Raw genomic sequence first — 25,611 nt, forward strand, 5'->3', positions numbered from 1 at the left:
ATTATAATGTTGCTAGAGAATGAATGGAATCTATACATGGCTTCTAGGTTGTCCAGTTGGTTGATTTATAATTTTTCATTCGGAGTTTCTTATAATGCTTTTTATTTCTTTGGTATCAGTTATAATGTGTCTCTACTTTCATTTAGGATTTTGAGGTTTTGTTTTTTGTGGTGAGTCTAGCTGAAGGTTTGTCTATTTTGTTTATCTTTTCAAAGTCCAATTCTCAGTTTCATTTATTTTTTTTTTCTGTTGTCTTTAAAGTCTCAAGTGTGTATATTTTTGCCCTGTTTGTTATTCTTTTCTTCCTTCTACTAACTTTGGGCTTTGTTCTTTATCATGTTCCTTGTGATGTAAAGTATAGTTGTTTCAAATCTTTTTTTTTTTTTAAGATTTGTTTTTATTTATACAAGCACTGGGTACAGTCAGAAGTGCGGGAGGGTGAGAGAATTCACCAGAGCCAGAGACGGGAGCAGAGCAGGCAGAAGGACCGAAGTACACTGCTGAGGGGAGCAGCGGGCGGCAGGAGAGGTATGCGCGCCATGTGGGACCCTCCTCCGGTGGCCGGGGAGCAGCCAGGGATCGAACTGGCGCTACACAGACTGCGGGCAGCTTCGCAACCCAGCGCTCAACCGCTGCACCACCGGGGAGGCCCAAATCTTTCTTTCATAAAAATAGGCATTTATTACTATGAACATCCCTCTCAGAATTGATTTTGCTGTATTTTGTTGATTTTTATGGTTTATAGCAATTTTACTTTTTCTCTAATTATTTGAAAAATTTATTTGACACAGTAGCAGGTTGTTTAATATCAACATATTTGTGAATTTTCTTGTAATTCTGAGTTTCTGATCATTGTAGTCAGGAAAGATTCTTGATAAGATTTCAGTCTTTTTGAATTTATTATTACTTATTTCATGACCCAACATATGATCAATCCTGGAGCAGGTTTCTATGTGTGCTTGAGAAGAATGTATATTCTTCTGCTTTTTCATGGAATGTTCTGTACATGTCTTGTAAATCCATCTGGTTTAAAAATGTCATTTAAATCTAATGATTTTCCTTATTGATTTTCTGTCTGAATGACCTAGCCGTTGTTCAAATTTGGGTACTGAAGTCCTCCACTATTATATTGCTGTTAATTTCTCCTTTTAGGTCTGTTAATATTTGCTATAATTAGGTTAGCTAGGGTCTCCCTGGTGGCGCAGGAGGTTGAGCACAGTGCTCTGAAGCTGTCCGCAGCCTCCACAGCACAGGGAGATACCGCATGGCCTGCCGCCCAGGGAGATACCCACATGGCACCACAGACCTCCTGTCTTGCCCGCTGCTCCCCACAGCAGTGTATTTCACTTATTCTGCCTGTTCTGCTCCCTGCTCTGTCTCTGGTGAATCCTCTCACCAGAGGATTATGTATAAATAAATAAATCTTTAAAAGAAACAATTAGGTTCTCCTATATTGAGTGCATATTTATAAATGTTATTCTCTTTTTGGATTAACTCCTTATTATAAAACAACCTTGTCTTTTACTGCAGTCTGTCTTAAATTTTTTTTGTGTGTGTGATCTAACAATGCAAGCTTTCCTTTGATTTCCATTTGTATGGAACAGCTTTTCAATCCCTTTAATCTCAGTCCATGTGTGTCCATTTCCACCTATGGCTGAAATAAGTCTCTTGCAGGCAGCATGCTAGTGTCTTTATGTCTTTTGATGAAGACTTTAGTTGCTTTACATGGAAAGTTATGAATTTACTACCATTTTGTTGTTTGCTGGCAGTTTTGTAATTTCTTTGTTCCTTTTTTTTAGTGAGTTGATGCTTTTCTGTAATTGTATGTTTAGATTCCTTTTTTATTTACGGTTTTGTAGCTATTACAAGTTTTTGCATTGTGGTTACCATAAAGTTGAAGGAAAACATATTTATGGGGGCCTCCCTGGTGGCGCAGGGGGTAAGTCTCAGCACTATGAAGCTGTCAGCAGCCGCTGCAGCACCAGTTTGATCCCAGACAGGGAGCTGACCCACATGGTGCAGCAGACCTCTCCTGTCTCACCTGTTGCTCCCCTCAGCAGAGTATTTCAGATCTGACTGTTCTGCTCCCCACTCTGTCTCTGGTCAATCCTCTCCCCTCCTCTCCCCCCATACTTCTGGCCTATGTTCTTGTATGTATAAATAAACTACATTTTGAAAAAAATTTATAAGTCTAATTTTAATTGCTAGCACTTTAAGTTTGCATTCTTACTCTCTACATTTTATACTCTTCCCTCCATATTTTTATGTCTTTTTAATGTAGATATATTAACATATTTTGTGGTTATAGTTTTTATTACTTTTGCCTTTTAAATGTCATACTAGATTTACAAGTGATTAACTCACCAACATTATTCCTAATCCAACTATAAATTTACCCTTTCCAGTATAATTTATACATTTATACCTTTTCCAAAACAATGTATATATGTTTTATGTTATTAATTAGCACCCCTTAGTTTCAGCTTAATGAAGTTCCTGTAACATTCCTTGTAAGGCTGTTCTAGTGGTAATGAATTCTTTAGCTTTTGCTTGTCTGAAAACCTCTCCTTCAATTCTGAAAGGCAACTTTCTTGGGTAAAGTGTATTTGTGGTTTGTAGAATTTTTTTCTTTCAACACAGAATTTATTACACCATTTTCTTCTGGCTTACAAAGTTTCTGCTGAAAAATCTGGCACTCTTATGGGGGTTCCCTTGGATATATTTTTTTTTGTTTCTTTAAAATATTTTTGTGTTTAGCTTTTGATAATTTAATTAAATGTGTCTTGGTGTTTCGTCTCTTTGGAGTAGTATCTTATTTACAACCCTTTGGGTTTCCTGGATCAGGCTGGCTATTTTGTTCCCCAGGTTAGGGAAATTTTTAGCTGATGATTTCATCAAGGGAGTTAGCTGACCCTTTTTCTTCCTTCCTTCTGAGATTCCGATCACGTGCAAGTTGGACTGCTTGGTGTTGTCTCCTAAGTCCATTAAGCTATCTTCACCCTTCCATTTTTTTTCCTTCTTGCTCCTGACTATATGATTTTCAGTGCCCTGTTTTTGAGTTTGTGGATTCTTCTATTTCATTTGGTCTGTTGTTGCACCCCTCTACTGAATTTTTTTTTTATTTAAGCCACTGTCTGCTTCAGAATTCTAGTTAGCGTTTTCTATCTCATTGTTCATGTACTATCCTCAGTGAGCACGTTTTTAACCATTATTTTGAGCTCTTTATTAGGTAAATCACTTATCTCTGTAATATTATGGTCTTCCTTCAAGTTTTTATACTGCTTTCCTTTTTTTTTTTTTCAAGATTTATTTTATTTCTGCATACAAGAACCAGGGTACAGGCCAGATGCATGGGAGGGTGAGAGGATTCATCAGAGACAGAGCGGGGAACAGAACAGGCAGACTGACGAAATACACTGCTGAGGGGAGCAGCGCGCAAGACAGGAGAGGTCTGCTTCGCCATGTGGGACTCTCACCAGCCGGCATCGAACCGGCGCCGCAGAGGCTGTGGACAGTTTCACAGCGTGACGCTCAACCGCCTGTGCCACCAGGGGAGGCCCTGCTCTTTCCATTGGAACGTGCTCATTTTCATTTTCTTGATGAAGTCGCCTCATGTAGGAGACGAACCTCCTCAGTTAACCCTAATGTAGTTTGTGATTGTCCTTTCACCCTTGTGTGACTCTCTAAACAGGATTCTTTGTACTTAGTGGCTCCTCATACTTGAGCATGTGACAAGACCTGTTAGTGTCCCAAAGGAGAGGATGTCAGTCAGCACCTTTCAAGGTACGCAAATATACGTCTGTCATGGGAAGACTTAAGCCAGTTGTGAAGTGTTTGTTTGCTACTGTCCTGTTGAATTTGTGAACACAAGCTCTGCTGGCTGCTAGAACCAGGTTATCAATGGATGTGTCCTCTGGGGTGGCTACAAAAGCGGGGCCACCAGATTTATGCACCGGGTCTTTGAGTGAGATTACTGGTCACCTGAGGAGAGACTGAAAGAGAAAGATGGTGCCTGTTGGTCACCACAGTCTGTGAAGAGTATTGCAGTCGGCCCCTAGGTATGATTCAAGTTAGAAGTATCCCCTTCAATGTGTACCTTTAAGATAAGCTCATAGGTCTTTTTCAAGGAAAAACTGGGTGAATTTCAGTGTGCCACCTCTGTGGTGGTTTGGTGGGGCGAGGCTAGCCACAATGACTCCATGAAAGTCCTTGAAGAACTGTTTTTTGTTTTTTTTAAAGATTTTTTAATTTATTTATACAAGCACTGGGTACAGTCAGAAGCGTGGGAGGGTGAGAGAGCTCACCAGTCAGAGTGGAGAGCAGAGCAGGCAGGCTGATGAAGTACACTGCTGAAGGGAGCAGTGGGCAGCAGAGGAGGTCTGTGTGCATGTGGGACCCTCGCCCGGTGGCAGGATCGAACTGGCGCTGCAGAGGCTGCGGGCAGCTTCTCAACCCACTGCTCAACCGCTGCGCCACTGGGGAGGCCCCCTTTAAGGACTGTTAATCTGCTACAGCCTTGGTTGTTTCATGGACACAAGTCCCATTGGCTTTCAAAGGTAAATATTTTTGGGGGGAGGCCACCTCTCAGGTTAAAGTCTTAAATGTTTGGGCAGCAGGTATGAGTTTCAAGCCTTTCACGTGTCAGGGAGAATCTGGGAGTTGTAAGTTCCCTTCTGATTGGCTGTCAGTGTGCTGGGGCAGGAGTTCTGGGGGGATTCTCTCAGTCTGTACTGTGTTTTGATGTGGGATTTTCTCATTCAGCTCATGTGTAGCAGTTGCTCAGCTTCTGAATTTCTTTCAGTCAGTTGCTGCATATATAGCTGCAGATTTGGTGTGTCTACAGGAGAAAGTTCAGAATCCCACTTGGTCACCACCTTGGACTGGAGCTTTGAGCTAATTTCTTCAGTGTGTGAATTATTTCATGTCTGCACAAGGATATATTGTGCTTGATTTCCAAAACAGTCATTCAGCAAGCACTCCTGAGTGTTTTGTAGAAGGTGCTCAAGTGGGAGAGTGAGACTTAGTCCTTGCTCTTGGGAGCTTGAGTTCTAGGGAGAAAGAAATGCTAATTGCCATAAAAGAGAATAAAATATATAACACAGGATTAAGCCTTGTAATGCACAATGACATTCCAAAAATGAGACTAAAATTGAACGAAAAGAAAGGATGGTATATTTCAGGGGAGAAAGCGTTGTGTGTGCATGGTACCAGAGAGAACTGACAGCAGAGACACCGAGACATGTGGCTGAGTGCTGGATCTGTGAATGGAGCCAGAGAGTTCATGCTTGAGGGCCGTAAGAGATTGGGTTGGAGAGGAAGGTGGACTCTGAATAAAACGCTAAGGAGCATGGACTTTATTTTGTAGGCAACAGAAGACTTAAAAAAGCGTAAGGAGAAGAATGCTGATACAGTTGGTGGGTGGGACTTGGCAGTGATGGCTGCATGGGTGAATAGAGATAACATGTGTGCAATTTTTTGGTGTATCATTTATACCTCAATGAAGGTAAAAAAAAAAAGGGGGTAGGTAAAGGGAGAAGGTGTGGAAAATGGCTCTTTGTATAGTTTGGAAAACTGGAGTGGTTCCAGCGGTTGACCATGAATTCAGATTGGGTTACATTTTCATCCATGGTTTTATTGGGAAGATACTCAGGAGGGAGATCTGGGTTGGCAATATTGACTTACAATTACGAACACAGCAGCGTCCATGGAATGGGGAGTTTTGAGGAAAGCCTTGAGGTGATGGCACATTGAGAATGCTACATCACCTCTATAGTCATTTGGTGTAAAATATTTAACGTGAATCAAATCAGGATGAAACGAGCAGGCAAATCCAAATTGAGGGCCATTCTACAAAATAACTGGCCTGACCTTTTCTGAAATGTCAGTGTCATGAAAAATGTAGGGAGACCGGGGAAGTGTTCTAGATGAAAGGGGACTAAAGAGAAGTGATGACTAAATGCAAAGCATGACCCTTCACTGGCTCCTGAATGGAAAAAATAAAAAGAGTGCAATTGCCAGAATTGAGGGTATTTGAGCATAAATTATATAATAGTATTGTATCAGTGTTCATTTCCCAAAAGTATCTTTTCACTTCCTGAGATACGTGGTGCAGTGTTTAGGTGTGAGGCGTCGTAATCATTAAATGGGTCAGTGAACCAACAAACTATATACATAAACATATCTTTAGAGATAATGTATTTAATACACATATATACAGAAATAGATGTTACTATAAGTAAATGGATGCAATAGATATATAAACACTAATATTCAAGTGTGTAAATAAATATAAAAGAAAATGTAGCATTAATTGCAATTCTGCTGTAAGAAATTGTTCTAATAAGCTAAGGAACCTTTAAGCATTTTTAATTAAACAAACAAAATATAAATTGCTTTTGGAAAAGACTGGGTAGGAGTTAAGGCGTCGTTGGGTAGTCATAGACTCCTGTCTGTAGCTCATGAAAGCTAAAAGAAGATAATCTTTGTTAATTTGTCTTTCCTAATAGAATGTAAGTTTCATTAAAACATGGTCTCAGTTTTTTTTTTTTAAACTGCTTGGAATACACATATAGTGCACAGAGACTTAGCAGTGAAAAATATTTCATGGCTGATGAAGCAATCCAAATCATTAGACAGGATATCTAAGAGGACTTCACCCATATTTCACTTTAAAAAGTCATCAAGGTTGTATACTTAAAGAATACAGCCATCCAGACTGTGGTTCAGCAAATCCCAGCCTTACCGCATCTCAAACCTTCAAGGCACGAGGATACACATTGCATTTATTTAAATACCTGTGTGCCTCCTTCTGGAAGATGGTTGGTTTTTTTCCTTCTTAAGTCAACTTGGTTTATACAGTTGGAAAAAAAAAAGTCACCTTTGAATGCAGTCTTTTCTTTCAGAGAGCAAATATAACAACAGAGCTTGTCCATTTTATACTGGCAAGTTCTCTCTTAGCCTAACTCAGCCACTGGAATGCAGCACTTCTGTTTACATTCACTACACTTGGTTCTGCCATGATCATCTCGGCTCCACAAATCATCAGGGCCACAGTCTGATGTGGACTGAATTTGGGTACTTTCCTGGGTATGCTGCCTCTCTGCCAGTTGTTGACAAGCCTAAATAATTAATGCTTCTAAGGACCCAGGGCTCTGAATCCGACTGCTAAAATAGGCAACTCAGTTTCACATGCTTTGCTTACTTAAAAAAAAAGGAAAAAGGAAAAATCCTGCATTAGGAAATAACAACAGAGGTACTAAAACTCAGCTGCTTTCAGAAGTTAATAGACTTTTCAAAGGCATATACTATATTTGCGTATCCTGAGCGATCATGTGTAGTTCCAGCAGTCCATTAGCCATATGCAGGTCTCATGTGGAGAAAGAGAATCTGATGCAGAGATTGCCCTGAAACACTGAGGTGTGCTAAGGCCCCAAACATTTCCTCTTTCTTTACAAAAGAACTGAAACTTGGCTTTCCTACAAGGCTGACAGCTCTGGAGGAGGGTCTGCCCCTGACCACTTCTTTGTTCTCCGTTCCCACCCTGGTCTACCACCATCAGCTCCTCCCTACTCTGTGCCTGAGCCCAACAACCCTGTCTTATCAATCCTACAAACTGTGCCCCGAGGGGGTCACCATGTACAATCTCAGCAGCTCACTGGGAGGCCCCCAGGAAGATGCAGGCCTCTGCTTGAAAGTATTTTACTTCCATGATTTTTGATTTTCATATTTTCCTGACTGTGCTCCCCTAATTTTCCACCATAAAACTCATATCCTTGACTCTTTCTTTTTGGTAAGGGACTGTGCCTCTTTTATTTCACTCTCTTGGAGGGTGTTAAGTATGACGTGAATTTCTCAACACACCATGATACTGAGGCAACAGAACTCTGTGAGGAATCAAGGAGTCACAGGTCTCTTCCTTTCTGTGAGATAAGGTCAGAGAGGGCCAAGTGTAACCAGTTTAGGACCCGCGGGGAAGGAAGCATAGGGCATGTGGCTGATTCATGCTGTGTCTGAAGAAAAAAGGAGAAATGAGGGGGATGAACCAAGTTTTTGTAGCCTTCTTAAAATCCCCCATTGTCTAGCCGGGCAGAGCAGGAAAAAGCAACAAGCAGATGCCTGGCTGCCCCTTTCATGGTTATTTTAACAGCACATTCGTTACCACTGCCAAATACTGGGCTCACTTTGACCTTTTATCCTTTTAGTTTTCTTAGAACCTAGTGCTAAGTAAAGAACACTGCTGAAGAATGACAGACCATGTTGACTATTGCCTCAGCAAATTCATCTTTTACCTCAGCCTACACTACTTGGTAATGTTCTGAAAGTGTCTCCTCAAACCTTGCTTATTTTTACAATTGCCTGGTCTTTTATTTCACTGAAAAGACCAATTCTCCAACTTCCCTTCTCTTGGCTGAAAATGCTTTCTCAGAAGTGGCTGATGCATTTACAGTCATCTAGTGAGCTCTCACTCCCATCACACCCTTTCAACATGTGCTCTTTTGACCACATCTTCCTTGAACCTACCCCTACTCCCCCGCTTCTGCACCCAAAGGGAGGTCTTCCCTGAGGCACAGTATCCAAGCACCAACTCATGCCCTTCAGCTATAAATACTATGGCGTCACTTTCAAATCGCTACAGCCTGCTCTTTACACTCGTTATACACCTGCACTTTAACTTCCCTCCAGACATGTCCTTCGATCTGCCAGTTCCTAAAACACAGTATGTCCATAATCAAGAGGATATATCTTTACACCAGCCACATCATCTCTTTTTCCTCCATTTTCCAGTCAGTTCCTGGGCACACTGTTGTCCAATAATAGTTTCACAGTCATCACCTCCCAGTCCATCGCTCTCCTCACTCAAGCCTAGGCCCTCAGAACTCCCCATATCTGGGCCTCATAATTACCACCTATGGAAGTGTTACTGTGGGCAAGATACTGCCAGAATACACTGTTTTTAGAAACTGTTTTTCAGATGTCTCTATCCTGGCGTGTGATTTCCAACGGCTCCGACTCTTATGAAAGAGAATCACACATCTCTACCCAACATTTGTGCCACTGTAATGGGACTACCACTTTTCTCTGCAGCTGTTTCCCCTTCTACCTCCTCCTTGGGCACTTTCTACTAACTGGACTCTTACTTCTTTCTCACCCTCGTCCCAAGGGCCTTATCTCTTGTGATATTCCTTCTTCACAGTATGCTTGGTTCCCACTCCATCCTTCGCCACCCTTCACAAACACCAATTATCGTAAAGCCTTCTCTGGCTTCCAAGATGAATGATTTGTTAATACCATGATAGCTTTTTTCTGAATAACTGAGGGGCCTGCTCTTTGAGGGCTAACACTCTGTCATTCAGTTTTGTATCCCCTAAGGCATCAAGGCAAGTATGATGATGTCTTAGAACTGATATTAAATAATTGAGCTAATGACTTGAACCTCTACACAAATATTTCACCATTTCCAGACCCTAACAGATAACAAAACTGGGGAGCAGTTAAGACACTTACCCATGGATTCTGAAGTTTGACTGCCAACCACCCGGAGCAGCATAGGCTGACTGCTGTCTGACCTCTGTAGAGAGGTAGAAGGAGAGGACACCGTTGTACCATTCACCTTGGCCTCTGCCTGGGGCTAAGGCGTCCAAAAGAAAACAGAATTATTTTTCATAACACTCAAAAATATATAGAAACCTAAAAATATCAGAGACTCAGGACTTAGAAGTTATGACCTTTCCTACTTAGAAACCTCCCCAAGATTACTGCCTTTGGGACATCACTATTGATACGAGTCATGGCTATCATCTTAGTATCTGAGTTGTGCCCTCTTATAAGTTTGGGGGGGAAAACCCTATAGTGACAAAAGAATAAAATCATGAAACTCATGTGAGACCACAAAACTGTTAATATTAACAAGATGGAGAGAACGTAGCTCATTATTTAAAATTTCCAGAAAGCCAAGACCATGTGCAGGTTACAGCCACAACAGCAACGTCGTATCTTATTGGGCCTTCAGTGGAGGTTAAAAAATTATAAGTTAGGGGTTGCAAGAAAAAAATCTAAAGGATCACCAGATAATAAGTCTAACTGCAGCCAGAACATGGGACTAATGGCAAAAAAGAGAGTTCCATTTGAAGAGGTAAAATTATCCCTTTTAGAGAACCAGTGGAAACCTCTTGGGATTTTTCTTTTCAGGATGAGTTTCACATTGGCCAAAGAGAAAACATTTCTACAGGATACAGTCTTGAACAAATATGAAAAGCAGCAGTAGTTTTCCTTCTGCACTTTGCTAGGCATGTACTACTTTAAGTACTCCACAAACTGGTGCCTGTCACACTTACAGAAGGGACTAGAGGCTACTGTTTAGTTTTGTTTAAGAGGGGGAAAAACCATGTTTTGGAAATCTCCCATGTCAGAGAGATGTGGGCCTCACTTGCTCCAGCAGCTGCCTGAGCCTATGTAACTGTGACTCCAGCTGTTTATTGTGATCCTCCAGGATTTGCATCCTGGCCTCCAGACGGCCTTTGTGTTGACGTAGTAGCTTGGCCTCAGCGATGAGCTCAGCATCCCGGGGACTCTGGGGAGAGGTGGGCATCATTTCAGGAGGGGACGGCAGTGGGGACAGGCCTTTATGTTCATGCTGCTGCTTTAGACGGTCATATTCTGCTTGAAGATTCCTGTTTGCATCAAAGAAGTAAAAAGAAAACAAAGGGAAAGTTGACTATTGTCACCAGATGTCATATAGCATGGTAGAGAGATGCATCTGACCACCACCAAACACAATAGCAAGCAAAAGAGAGGCACTTAATGAATGGTTTTTATGAGGACAATCTTAGCAAATGCTTAAAAAAAACAACAACAAAACAACAAAATAAAATTTGAAGCGTCTGCCCGGTGTGTGAAGGGAGATGCTTTTCAACCTTTGACTTTATGCTAAAAGCCTTATGAGTGCTATGTTCAGATAAGGAAGCAGCAAAGGATTTAGTCGTTTGTAAATATTTATAATGCCATGAGATTACAACTTCTATACCTCTGTCAACACTTCAGTTTGCTTTTAAAAATCACCAAATATTTTCATCAGCAATGTCTACGAACACAGTAAGAATACACCCATGTACCCAGCCCACTGCTTTAATAAATGTAACATTTGTCTTATTGTCTTCAAAGTTTAAAAAATATATATGACAGTTAAAAGTGAAGCACCCCACAGACCCGCCTCACCCTTCCCTCCCAAGGGGCTAGGGCTAATACCATCCACAATTCCACGTCCATCATTACCGTGAAAGTATCCACAAATATTAGGTTTCACTTAATAAAGATGTTGCTATCCAGCTGTTTTTTTTTTTTTTTTACTTACAAAAATGGCCATCTCAACCTAACAGCATTATTTCGCATGTTCTAGAACTTTATGTCTAAAAATGTACATACCATTCTAAGAGTTGTTTTTTTTGCCTTCAACACCGTTTTGAAGATTTATCCATGTTGGTACTTAATAGTTGGTGATTTTAGCTGCTGTATTTGTTGCTTGAATATGCCAACACCATTCTCCTGTCAATGTATATTTAGGTTGTATCTAGCTTTTCACTATTGGAAACCAAGATGCAACTTCCTTCTACCTGTCTCCTGGGTACCTGTTTAAGAGATTCTTTACAGATGTGGAATTGCTGGGCTCTGACAGCACCTTCAGCATCGCTACTTATTACCAAATGGCACTCATAAGCGATATTATACCAATTTTTCTCTCCCACTAGTAGTGACAGGGTTTTCCATTTGGTCACATCATCAAATACTTGGTGCCGATCTGTGTGTTTTAATTTGAATGTCCTATCGGTGAGGGTGAACTTCTCTCAGCCTCTTCATTGGCTCTTCATGTTTCCTTTACCCATCACTGGATTGCCTTTTTCTTTTAACTTTAAATTTCTGCCATATTCTGGATGCCTCTCATTTGCCAGTGATGTGCGCAGTAAAGGTTATCTCCTACTCATAACTTATCATTAACTTTGCTCATGGCATCCTGTTGTATGAAAAATCTAAATTGCAATGCATTCCTCCACGTTTCCTGCTTTTAATGTTTTATCAAAACCTTCCTCAGAGCTACATTTTAAAATATAAAATTTTGTTTTGCACATTTAGGACCAGAATCTTGTGTCTTTGGGGTGAATATATGATCTTATTTTACTCTCTGCCCCACACGATGCTTACTATTAAACTAGGCTGGCTCCATTCAATGTATAGCCCTCCATTTCTAATGGTATCTATGCAATACATCAAGTGTGTGTAAATATACACATGTTCTCGGAGCTCTCTGTTCTATTCTGTCGGTTAATTTGTGTGTCTCTGCTGTATGTTTCTGTGCAGATTCCACACTATGGCTTTAAATAACTCGGTGTCTGGTAGGTCCTCCCACGTGATTCTTCCTTAAAATGGTCTTGGCTCCGAATATCAGATGGTGTCACTTATATGTGGGCAGTAGAGAAACCAGACAAAGGGTTAGATAAAGCTAAACTCAAAAACTAGCCCTTGAAAGCTGACTATAGAACTGAGGCATTCGGATGGACAGCGAGCACAGTGGATTATGGTAGTGGACTGTGGGTGCACTACAGTATCTATACCCGAAGGGGGATACTATACTTCCCAACTATAAACAATCCATAACAGCATTACCTCAATTAAAAAAAAAATGGGTTCTTTTGCTCCCTTCCACCTTATTTGAGTCCAATTTTCATATTTCATGAAAATCCTTGCTGAAATTTTGGGTTTTAAGTTACACTGAAATTAGAGGTTAGAATGGGGAGAACTGATTTCCTTTTTATAGTCTATATTTGATTTTTATGTTTAATACATGTATGGTTATAGATTTACTTCTTGATGGTGCCACGTGAATTGCATACATAAGTTTGGAGATCTCTATCTTGATTTAATTGAGTCGATTGCACTTTGTAATTCCTATTGCGACTTTTTGTTCAACCCATAGTCATGTAGGAATACAGTTTTTATATTTCCAAATGGTTTTTCACTTATGTTTTTCATGGCTTAGCTCATACTCATTTTCTGTAAATGTTCATTGAGCATTGAAAAAAATGATACTTTCCCATTTGAAAGGTAGAAGCTTTATACCTAGAGTGCTGAAATAATTTTTGATTCCTTGCAGCTATCATTTTTTGTTATAGGAGTGTTAAAATGTAATTGTTACTTTCTCCTTTTAATTCATCAGATGCATTAAAAGGTCTTGATTGTTCCTTACGTAATATAATTTTACTCAAATGTTAATTGCTATGGATTTATTTAAGTATCTCCATGGCTATTTCACTTTGTTTTGATTATATTTCTTTTGACATCACTCATAATGGCAGTGGTTCCAAATACTTTAGAATTTGCTGAGCATACAATTCAGTTGAGGGTACTTTTGTTCCATCTCCAGTGACTGATTAGAATCTTTCTTCTACTTGTGATTAACACCAATGAGAAGACAGATTTCTGATATTTCAGTAGGTGACACGACTTCCTATCCACAGATGTGGGAGATCTAGATCTTTGAGATAGAAGTGCTGAGCAGGCAAGAAAAGTTTCCCCATTGTCCAGTTTGACAAAGTAATATGATTGCATGACCGGGTTCCCTGTTAGAAAATATTTTCTTCCAGGTCTGGAATAAATGTTCCACAGTGCTGGATCTTTGCCTTGAAACAGAAGTAAAATTTCATGCACTCTTTTTTTTTTTTTAAGCTCTACCCTAGACCCGATGTTACATATTTTCTAACAGTTTGTTTAAAGACATGCAGGAGAGCCTCCCTAGTGGCTCAAGGGGTTAAGACACAACCTGTGAAGCTGCAGGCAGCCTCTGCAGCACGAGTTCCATCCCCCCGCCGGCCAGGGAGCAACCCACATGGCGCAGCAGACCTCTCCTAACTGGCCCGCTGCTCTCCTCAGTCAGTCTGCCTGTTCTATTCCCCACTCTGTCTCTGGTGAATCCTCTCACACTGCCCCCAAACCTCTGGCCTGTACCCCAGCTCTTGTATGCAAAAATAAATATGTAAAAAAAAATAGACATGCAGGAAATCAATGTCTGACCTTTTTCATCTCCAGGAACATAATCTCTTACTGTATTGATTGAAATCCTATCTGCTATCAGTCTTCAGGTACACCTGTCGGTGCAGTTTGTTTCATAGCAATCGACTTTGACAAAGCAATAATAAGAGATTTATCAAAATAAGTTTACCCTCAGCCAGACTCTGCAAGGTAGTCCTCTGGGTGTGAAACAATGTATATAGTTGTCTACATTAATTAAATCCAATTTCTAACCAGCTAAAAGTTTCTGTGAACCTGAAGCAACAGCAAGTGTCCACTAGGTTTCATTCATCAGGAATCTTTTTTTTTATTTTTTCCCTTGCCATTCCTCACAGAAAGAAATCCACCTTCATTGAAACGTCCCAATTGACAGTCCCTTTTTATGCAGAATTCTATTCAAGAGTTTTCTTTTTGCCAGATTGGGTCATCTGTGATGTTCTTTTTTGAAAACATTGTTTTTAGACACAGACTTCAGGATACTACAACAATGACTGTCTTCTCGCCTACTTTTCACACAGGTACTGACAAACTATCTTTTCTAGAGGGGTCTTCCTTGGTATTTAGATCCTCTGGGTCTAGTTGGCCACAAAACTCTCCTTTTATGAGTTACTTATGAGTGCCTTTGTTCAGAAAACATGCCTTAATATATACAACACATTACATTTCTCCTTTTTTTATTCCCAGAGAAAAATAGAACAGATTCATTGGAATCAGCCAGGGCTTCCCAAAGCTACATAGAATACCAATTACTCTACATATGCCTTTTTTGCCTTCCCAGATGTTTGAAATTTCTCTCAGGAGACCATTTCCTTAAAGACTCACATCTTTCTTCACTTCTGGAAGATCCTTTGCTGTTATAGCTTCAAATATTGCTTCTCTACCATTTCCTGCCATTCCCTTCTTCTGAAACTAGATGTATTTTAAAGTCTCAGGGTCAATTCTCCATCATCTTTCAGTTTCCTTATCTTCTCTGACTGGATCCAGCCTTTATTTATACTGTTTATTGAGTTTAGTAACTTCAGTGACGATAGTTTTTATTTCCAGAGATATCTTTTTCAGATCCATCTGTTCATCTATTTCTGTTTTCTTAGTTTCTTGTTTTTGTGCATCCCAGATGTACTTAAAACGTCGGTTGTACTGTTGTCTCGTTTTACTTTCATCTGGGCTTACTTCATCCCTCAACGTCAGTTTCGAGGGGCTGGCTCACTTCTTTGATTTTAGATTTTGAAAGGGGTGGAGTCTGCTCTCCTGAACGCTATGGATAGTTGTTTGGCTGCTGCTCCTGTCTGCCACTCAGGGACTTCTAGTGTAAGGCTAGATCATACATTGCTAGTTTGTAGCTCCTTTGTGGTGTAGCATCACCACTGATTTCATCACCCGGTTGTGATGCTCTTCCTGACTGCATTCCTGGTTTCTTTCCCAGGCTTCTGCATTGGATCCATTGGCTGCCTAGAAGCAGTCCAAGTTGTTCTCTTTATCATTTTCCTTTCAAGTATAACCGTATGTATGTACATGTCTCTCTGTCTCTCTTCAGGTGTGAATTTGTGGGACCCTGATTTTAAACGCCTGACTCTGGGCCCTCACCTTGTGAGGAGAATGCAAGTCCCTGCTGTTACAGCAGAAGCTGAAATCCCACAACCTAGGCCCACACATGGCTCACTGTTCTCTGTTCCTTTCTCATCCACAGTGATGCGCATCTTGTTTTAAAGCCCAGGTATGTCTTTTTTCATTTCACTCCATATAATATCTGCCACAAGATAGATGGTAGGAACAGAGTACGAGGCCTTAAAACAAGAGCTCATCATCTTAGTGTAACCTGGAGCCTATCAGGACAGGCTGGTGTTATAAACGCTGGTCAAGGTTCCCTTAGTCTTCACTAAAACCTGAATTCACTGGAAAGGATTAAAAGAATCAAACAGGTGCCTTTCTCCTGAACAAATATGTGACGTACATAAGGCTTCTGTTAATCTCAACAACAAACTTCATTTTGAGGGACTGGTTTTTCTTCTTTGGTCTCTGAGGCAGGACAAACTGTCATGCCAAAGGTCTTAAAAGCCAAAATTAGCTCGAGAGCCATCCTGATCAGAAACCAAGTCTTTCGCTTTGAGTAAAAATGCTCTTTGAAAGGTATTTATAAACTGTTTTGAAGATTATCAGCAAAAAAAAAATGGGTATTTAAGGGGTTGAATTAGAGAAGTTTTATTCCATTTTCTCTAATAAATATGGTCATGGTTACAGAGCTGTGTTGGGGCCAATTTTGTTGGGGGTTGTGAAATGAGGCCATTTAACCTTACTGAATTCAGTCATTTTCTTATATTTAAAAACATCTATGCTAATGCCTTTAAAAGTATCATCGTGCTTGACTTTCTGGGAAACGAACGGTATTTGTAAAGCATGGCAGGGAGATCATTCCTATAAAAGATCAGATACCACTGTTCCTAGGAGAGTTGTTTGATAAAGCTTAATCACAAGTATACTCAACAGTTAGCTGTCAGTCATTATCGATGTATATTTTGCTTTTATTCAACTTATACACGTATGCCTCACCCCTATTGATACTAATTGTTGGAGTGTATTTATGGAGTCATTTCAACACAGAGGAGTATGTCGGCGATCAGATGACACTTCCACAGAGAATCTATTTACGTTCTTGATTATCTTGTAAATTATATTCCTTTGGTAGCTCCCTAAAGAGCACTAATTCAGATTCACTGCACGTGGCTTCTGTCACCACGATTTCTTCCTGCAGCCAGTCATCTTCAAAAAAGGCTCCCATCTATTATTAATTTCTTAATCTTCATAGGGCTTAAAATGTTCATCCGTTCTACAACTATGTGGCTATAGCTGATTAATTTTACCTCTTATCTCTTGACGTGTATAAATGTCATCCAGATACAAATTTACATTTACAAATTTCTTAATCAACTAAGAGAAATCAAATTGGCTTTACCTCTACCTGCTGAAAACATGAGTGTCCCTGGCCCCTCTAGCAATCACAGCCAGCTACGTGCTAGTTATGATAAAGGATATTACAACAATCTGTGTATATGATTTCTATTAATTTAGAGGTCAAGTGTTTTCAATGTAGGTCATCTGCTCTTTACGTGAGATTTTCCTATTATGTGTAATGAGAGTTATGATGGTATTTTGGAACTAAAGAACTGAAGGTCACTTTTTCCAGTGATCAATGACTGTATATTCAACTGAGTACCAAGCAAGAGCACACACAGGGTCTATATGAAAAGCACCTAAATCATAGCTACCAATCTGGTTTCAGGCAAATGTAGTAAATTGCGTAGAACTGAAACGTTAACAAATGAGCAGTTTCTAGAAAAAAGACAAATTCTATGAACAGGATGTATTTATACTATAAAATTTCATCAAACACAAATTCAAAAATACCCCTAAACTGGACGGGAAGAGTAATTAATGGGCTTTGGCACTATCAGTGTATAGGAAGCAGCTCAGAGGGTGGGAAGTAAAAGCATGCTTATTTTAGGTTGGCCTTAAGCAAAACAATAAGAATGGCAGGGCCCCTAGGCCCCTGCAGCTCTTGTTTCTAATTTTTTTCTGTAAACACTGCCCCCCCCCCTTTCATGTATCCAGAGCTCTTAACTCCATCCCTTTTCCTACTAACACTGGCTCAGTACAAAGGTGTGATGTAGGTCATTTAAACATTACTGGGGTTTTGTAAGTCCCATTTCTTTCAGTGATGCCTGCATTTTTAAAGACGTGGAAACATGTAAAGAAAAATAACATTTTTTGACATATTTCCTTTTTGGTGCCTCTTACCACCCATGGCTGGGGAGAGAATTAGAACAGGGTTTGAGAACATGGCTATGGAGTCAGAAGGAACTGGACGGAAGACTAGGCTCTGCTACTTGCTGGCTCAGGCAAGGGATTTAAGCATTAATCCTACAGGAGGATTCGAGAAGCAGTGTGGCTTACATTCTATCTGTACAACCTTCTCCAGTCCATGCTAAGTATACATTGTTGGTATTCACTCTTTCCTCTATATTCTGGACCTTGTACATTCAGAACCTCACGTGTGCTGAAAACTGCCCATCAAAAGAAAGCACTTAGTGGATTGCTTTCATTTCAGGTGATCTTAGAGTTACTGAACTTGGGCAGGGGGAGAGAGAGAGAGAGAGAGAGAGAATGAATGAATGAATGTACTCAGCATGTAGAAACTGATTCATCATTTACTAATGGAGCTCTAAAATACTTGATTTTAGCAGCAACCCATTCAAGCAATAGCATCCCCAGAATTTGTGAAGTGTTGTAGTAAAGTTTATCACAGATGAGCCTCTGGGCAAATGAAGTCTCTGTGCTAGAATCACAACGATGAGATTTCCTTAGATCTGACCTAATCTGTTGGGCATGTGACAAAATCACCCAATTAGGTCCATTGATTACTAGGGTAATAAAATATTTGGACCAAGTGTATAGGATTAATATATCTCAACACATGAACCTATAATTTCTTGTTTGAGTTTCAAGAGACGGAACCTGACAACAGTAATTGGCTTTAGTTTCTTTAATGAAAAGTTCAACAGAAGAAGAATTTATAAGAATCCCTCATTGGTAAGCTTGGAAATAAAGTGGACAGGCAAACCCCAAGACAAAAATGACAGCAGCTAGTCTTCATCATTCCAAAGGCAAACTGGGATTGGAGAGGTTTTAGAAATGGGAAGTCTAGTCCCCAGGAATAGTACCATTGGGAGAAGTCTGGTTCAGTTTTCAGACAAATACAGTAAAATAGCAAGCTTTCATTGTCTGTGGTCAGCAAAAAAGTCCTAGCAATCTCTCAGAGAATCATCGCTTTAAGTTTTGTGTGTCCCAACCTGAGGCCCTTACGAGTAGTTAGAGTCAGCTTTAAATTCTCCCAGTAAACTCACCCTAGATGGCCTATTTTTCACTCCCTGGCATGCACTGCTCTGCTCTCTTGCCATATCTGATCCTATAGCCTCGTCTATTACAATGACAGAAACTACAGAATCATTTCTTTAAAATAAGGGCCAGGACTTGTACAGAAAAGTTGATGGCAGCATTATCCACAATAGCCCATAAAAAGAGACAAACAGAATGGAATTGAAAAAATGGGGGTTATTGATATGATGCAGTTTTATATTAATCAGTACTCATCCATGCTGTAACATAGATGCCCCTTTAAAACATTATGGTACAGGAAGGAGCCAGTTACAGCAGATCACATATCATATGATTCTGTTTGTATGAAATGTCCAGAATAAGCAAATTCATAGAAACAGAAAAGTAGGGTGGTTAATGGAGAAATGGGGGAGTGACTGAAAATCGGATGAGGAGATTGGGTGTTGAAGGTTGTGCAACTCTGAATATACTAATAACAGGTCAATGATATTTCAACAAAGCTTATAAAAATGAGTTCTAGATTAAAAACAATTTCCTAATGCTTTCTTCGACTATGGAGGAATTAAGTCTAACCTATGTACATAAAAGAAAACATTGTGTAAATGCCTGCAGAATTATCTACGTAAACACTTCTAAATATTTTCAGATGATGAATTTAAGAGAGTCTAAAAATAAGCACAGAAAACGCTCAAGCCTGTTTAACCTAAACAACTTAGATGATTTCAGTCTAATGGAAAACGAGATGATGACCTCAATGGGCAGTGTAAGTATTTGGGCAAAGAGCAATGACAAATGCCAACAAGAAGGCAGGCAGTTGAAAATCAGCTCAAAAAATTCACCAGGGACCTGAAAACCCCCAAGGACACCCTTCCACTCCTTTCAGCAACACAGTTCTACACATAGCACTACAGAGGTAGTGATGTAAGACACTGCTCCTCACCCTGTAAGGGGTCACCTGCTAAAATGAGGATATGGTTTAGTTCCACCACAGTGTCAACCCTTCCACTAAAGGAAAAGAACTGGGAATTAGGCTCAATTCCACCTTTAGAGGAATCACGTTAACGTACTAGGAAATTATAGTACAAAGTAGGATAAAAGGTCATTGGGATTTTACTTATGAGCTATAGTTAGCAGACAGAGTGGTACCTAAGGGAAGCTCAACTTTGGAGAGACAGGAAAATGTCAATCTTATTAAGAGGAAAAAAAAATGTGCACGTGTTTAGCCAGCTGCAGAAATCACCCCTTCACAAGAGCAATGCACACCAGAAAATGATCTGTAGCTGGTGGCGAAATGGGCATACTAAACCACAGTCAAGCCCACCAGGAGGCCTGAATATATATTTTTTTTGCTTTCTAGAAGGACCCTTTCCTCTCCTAGGTTTCCACCTCCTCTAAGACCACAATCTACTTCTAACCCATGTGTAAATCGACTCCAGACTTGTCTTTTCAACAGTTTCTTAGACATCAACATTAGCCATGGGCTTTATAAACTGGGACTCGCTAAACACAGGTCACACAGGTTGATATAGCGATCATTTATTCTAACATTTCAGTGCCAGAAAACGAACCAGCTTCCTCAACAAGTATTACGTATTACGCAGGACTATGTACTAGAGACACATTAAAAAAAAATTCTACCTTAATCTCTTGCTACAGTGACTGCTATAGGGGCACCCTTAGTACAAGATAAAAGAGAAGAACTAACTTCTCTATTGACACATTTCATCACTATCTGGGACAGACATCGAGTAACAGTTGGTCTTTGCATCTAACTACTTAAAAATAAAGTGTCCACAGTGATGGTAATAGAAGTAAAAGCTGTTTTGAGCTTCAGTAATAGTTAACTGGTTAAATTTTGAAGGATGTTTACGTAAGGTCTACATAGCAAGTTAATTTTTTCAAGTTACCGTTGGAAATTTTTGTTGGTAGTTTGACTGGGAAGCCAGCTTACTAAGTGGGATATGCCTTGAAAGAGTACAAAAGATTTTCCATGGTCATGGGTGTTTCATCCCCACCTCTGGATTTTCCAGACTAAATCATTCTGGTCTCTGGGTTTACAGGGTGTTTACTACTACAGCAAGTCAAAAGTTAGGTTTGTGAGAAAAACTGGGCTTCATCTGCAAAGACACCTGTTCCCAGCAGCTTCCTGTGATGTCCCCAGAGAGACAGTGGTGGTTTCTGAACCACCTCGGTGGAGAGTCAACGCTGCTGTCTCCTTGCCAGGTCTTCAAAGTTTAGAACAAACCTCAATTTCTTACTCAGGTGTGTTCCATAGAACACTCTGAGTGGGCTGAGGTCAAGTATGTTATATTTTAGAGTATCTTACAGTCATTCTACAGAACACAAGGGACAACTGTGACCTTTATCCTTGGAGAACTGCCATCCTTTCTTTGCTCTTTAATGTTGCGCTTTCCACAGTTATCAAAGGCCACCAGGAAAATTTCCTCTGGTCTTTGTTATAAAAATATTGATTTAACAAAGGCCACGAGTTAAAAATCACAAGCATAACATTGTTCAAGAGCGCAGGATGGCCTGGATTTGAATCCTGGCGCCAGTCCTTGCTAACCAGTGACGTGTCCTTCATACTCTGACCCATGGGGTCTTCATTAGGGAAAGAGCCTCTCTCTTGCGGGGTTGTTGGCTTAAATAAGGTTGTAAGGATTAAATAAGGTCTTACATGTGGTTAAAGGAGAGACTGTCCACAGCAAGCACTCAAATGACAGCTGTTTGGTTCTGTTGTTGCTATTTAGAGTCAAGGTGGTTCCTTAGGAAACTGCTTGCTTCTTTCATGCAACATTAAGAGACAGACAAATCATTTTGTTTCCTCATGTCCCCCTGGCTGCAGGGAAGTCAAATGCCTAGTATGCTCATCGACTATTTGTAACGCAGGGATCTTAGTGCTATGCTTTTTATTCAAATTCTCATTTGGAAAGTGAGTACATGAAACCATTATAGGACATTTCCACCTGAACGTCCTTGGGCGAGTCGAACTCAGCATGCCTGAGATGTAGTTCTTTATCTCTGCCCGCTGACCTTTGCAAATCAGCAGCTTTTCCTATGAGTACTATGTTGTGGTTTTGTTTGTTGTCCAATGGTCATTTTTCAGTCCCCTTATTTTCAAAGTTTAATATCACTCAATTCCTCTCTCTCCCTGGCCTCATTCATTCAGCTACCCTCCAATTTCTAATTTCTCCACCATTCCTGTTTTTCTGCCACTTGCCTAAGTCATCCTTAGTTTAGGGCTTGACTATATTTCAATAAGCTCTTCTTCTGCTATCCTACAAATGTCCATGACGTTGGCTCCCTGCCTAACTGCTTATAAGATAAAATCCAAGCTCCTGAGCATGACATGTAAAGTCCTTTAAATAGTAGTCTCTACCTCCCATTCCTACACTCTTATTCTCTCTTCTGTGCTCTGGCCACACTTAACTCACTGCTCTACCAGTCTGGAATGCTCACCCTGTACCCCCTCTCTTAGCCTGGAAAACTCCTAGTCAGTCTTGACCCTTCACCACCACTGCTGAAGGTCTCTCCAATTCCTCAAACAATGAATCATTCTTCTGTGCTCCCCGAGCACTTAACACTGGCTTATAATTAGTTGCTTATATTTTTAACGTCTTACTACAGTCTCAGCTTCATGAGGGCGAGCATCGAGGCCTATTCATTTGTGTAGAACTGGTACTTTAGAAAACATATTAAGCGCTCACTTCCTATCTGCTGAATTGAATGGGGTTATATGCTCCAGCCTGGAAAGTAAGAAAGGTATGACGGCAATCAATTCTACTAGAGCAGGATGGTCTGATAATGAAAGTAAAAAGGAGGAAGAGGGTCTTCAAGGAGGATCTGAAAAGGGAAACTGTGGTATAAGAGCTTCAGCTTTTACCCAGCCTGTTCGAGGCAGATGGCAGCTCTACATGTAAGTCGTGAATATTCTCAATCACCAGAGGAATGCTTTAGTTCTTCTGTAGTATGAAAGCCAATTCTTCTGCCAAGATTTTCAGCTGACCAGATAATTTCATTTTTATGCTGATTTCCAAGATATCTTATTCTAAGACAAGGATAGGCCCCTGGAATGGAGTAACAATTCCAGTCTCTAAAAACACTCCTATTCCTCAATTTAATATTTAGTATTTGTACTCAAACTGCATGCTATTTCTGAAGACTTAAGGCAACAGTAATGCCTTTGTTGTTATAACAAGATACTGAATAAGGGGTGAACTGTCATTTTGGAATTGGTCATCTCGGACTTCTACTAATTTATTGAACTGGTTAGGTAGAAACTGAGCCTGTGGATCATGCTGATCCCTGAGCCACAGACTCATCCTGCCTGAGTGAGGTTGAGGCTGTTGACGCTTGCACAGCTTACTAAATGCATTGTGCATGCCCTGGAGCTTCCCTGGTCATAAAAAAAAAAAAAAAAATTTGTAGCCACTGATTAATGTGGGGAAACTAGCTCCCTTTATCTAAAAAGACTCTGTGGCCCCTTGTTTTGGGAAGCCATGTTGTCAAGTGATATGAAGGCCTTGTTTCAATGGATTTCTCAGCTACTACTCTTTCCCCCGGAAAAAAATGGTGCCGACCAGCTATGAGAATCAGTCTCTACTAATTACCAGTGATGCCTACTGGACACTTAATACATATCCTCCCAGTCCCCATTCCTTACCCCACGTTTCTCACCTACTACATTATCTTCGGAGGGGGCCCTTAACCCTCCTCAGGGAATATGCTCCCATCACCCCTCCTCTGTAAGCTCGTTGCTCCAGCAGGTGGAAAGTCATTAGGTCTCTTGGAGTAAGAGGAGATGTTCAGAGTGAACACTACCCAGATGTATTTCTCAATATTTGTATATGTGGGGGATGACTTTGAGACGGTACAGAAGCATAAGGTGATGGCTTTCCAGTCTTGGGCCCCACTTTAGTGTTCCCAGCTCTGGAAAAGACTCGCTTTTCTCTGTTTGCCTTTCATATAATGTGCCTATATCACTTGTTGTTAATAAGACAATTAAATATTTCAATATTCAAGTCTTTCAGAGTTCTACCCAACCCAGCCTCCTCTTCCTGCTATGCACTCCCTGGGGACAGACTTTACTCACAGCTTTAATTACCTCTTGTGAACTGGTGACTCACATGTCCAAAATCTGTGGACCTTACCTCTCTTGCAAACTTCAAAGTTCCATTTCTCACTATCATTTACACATAGGTCACCGAGAGCTTAAACTCAACCTCTCCAGTACCCCCAATCACCATCTTGCGGCTCCTCAACCCTGGAGGAAGGACCGCTATAAACACTGCTGAGTTAAAAAATGGACCGGCCACGCCTGACTTCTCAGCCTCAACCAACTATTCCCTCATCATTTACCCACCAGATCTGGGCCTCGGTCTCTCCCCCACAAATCCTTTGACCCACCAAATCAAAACTGCTCTGCCCCTGCCCTGAAATAATGCTGAAATTCCACTGGTCTCCCCCATTTCTATTACCTTGCTATAGACCAGTGATTGCTCTCCTGGGTTTCATGCTACCTCCCAGTTTGATCTCCAGTATTGTTCTTTTCAGAGTTGCAGCTGCCCTAGTGATGTGCCCAAGTGCAAATCTGACAGCATCGCTCCTGGCTCACATCCTGGAGAGTTCCCTATGCCAGGCGAGGAGGCACTAACTCCTCTGCTGGCACCTTGCCCTTCCGACCTGCCCTGCCTCATTTCCTCCCCTTCCTTGTCTTGTTACAATAATACAAACATTCCCAGCTCTCCTCCACCCTGACACCCTTCCTTATGGTCCTCCCTCGGCTTGCATGCATCTTGGCTGTCTTCTTACCATCATTTGAGACTTACACAAAGTCCTGAGGAGGGAACATGGACTAGATACATCCTGACATAGTGAGCACTGAAGATGGTGAACCCCAAATCACTGCTTCATTTACAAGGTAAAGCAACAGGATCATGAACTGCAGCTGGTTCCATCTAGTGGCATCGTTAATCCACCTAGAATTTCTTGGAATGCAACACTAATAATCTTGTGTAACCGTTGGAGGAACAGAAAGAAGTAAGGAAATTCAGAAGTTAGGTTGCATAAAGTCTGCTTGTCCAGCAAGACATGGAAGGTACTGAGTAGGTAGTAAGACTCTAATAAGAATCTAGAGTTCCCTGCAGTCATGGAGCATCTACTAACAACTTTAACTTCAGAGTAAAGCAGGTTGGCATTATTTACTCTTCTTTCAGACTTTGGAAAAGTATAATCGATTGGCTATGCAGACAGCAGGAAAATGATGACTTTTTGTTTCTTTTAAAGGATACCTTTTCGTTGGTGGGGTCACAGCTAGGATTTCAGAGTAAGTCTTAGTTCTTTTAGTTTAGAGGAAAACCATTGGCATTTGACACTGAATTTAAGGCTGGAGATTACAGGCTTTAATCTATGCAGGAGGGAAAAAAGCAACCCTGGAGTTTGCAATGTTAAGGGCACAAATTCTCAGCATCAACTGGTCTCAACCAAATAAAGGTGGATCTGAATTATCTGTGGTATGAGGGAGAGAGCTAGTATGCAGAAGTGAAGCATTAAAGACTCCATATGTCACCAGTCACCCAAATTTATAAGCAACACTATCGCGAAAATTCAGAGTCAGATTTAGCTTAGTTTTATGGCATAAACGAAGAAACATGCGGAGCCTGG

General features: G+C 40.6%; 1 protein-coding gene across 1 annotated transcript in view; it reads right to left on the reverse strand.

Moving 5' to 3' along the window:
• Positions 1-25,611, reverse strand: part of DMD (dystrophin) — a gene marked incomplete at both ends in the record, with an annotated part of 1,915,324 nt that overhangs the window by 18,341 nt on the left and 1,871,372 nt on the right. The window contains 2 exon segments of the mRNA XM_084258879.1: positions 9,505-9,628; positions 10,427-10,670. Of these exon segments, the coding sequence (XP_084115005.1) occupies positions 9,505-9,628; positions 10,427-10,670 (368 nt within the window).

This window comes from Talpa europaea (assembly GCF_964194135.1).
Source record: "Talpa europaea genome assembly, chromosome: X".
In the NCBI taxonomy this organism is placed as follows: domain Eukaryota; kingdom Metazoa; phylum Chordata; class Mammalia; order Eulipotyphla; family Talpidae; genus Talpa; species Talpa europaea.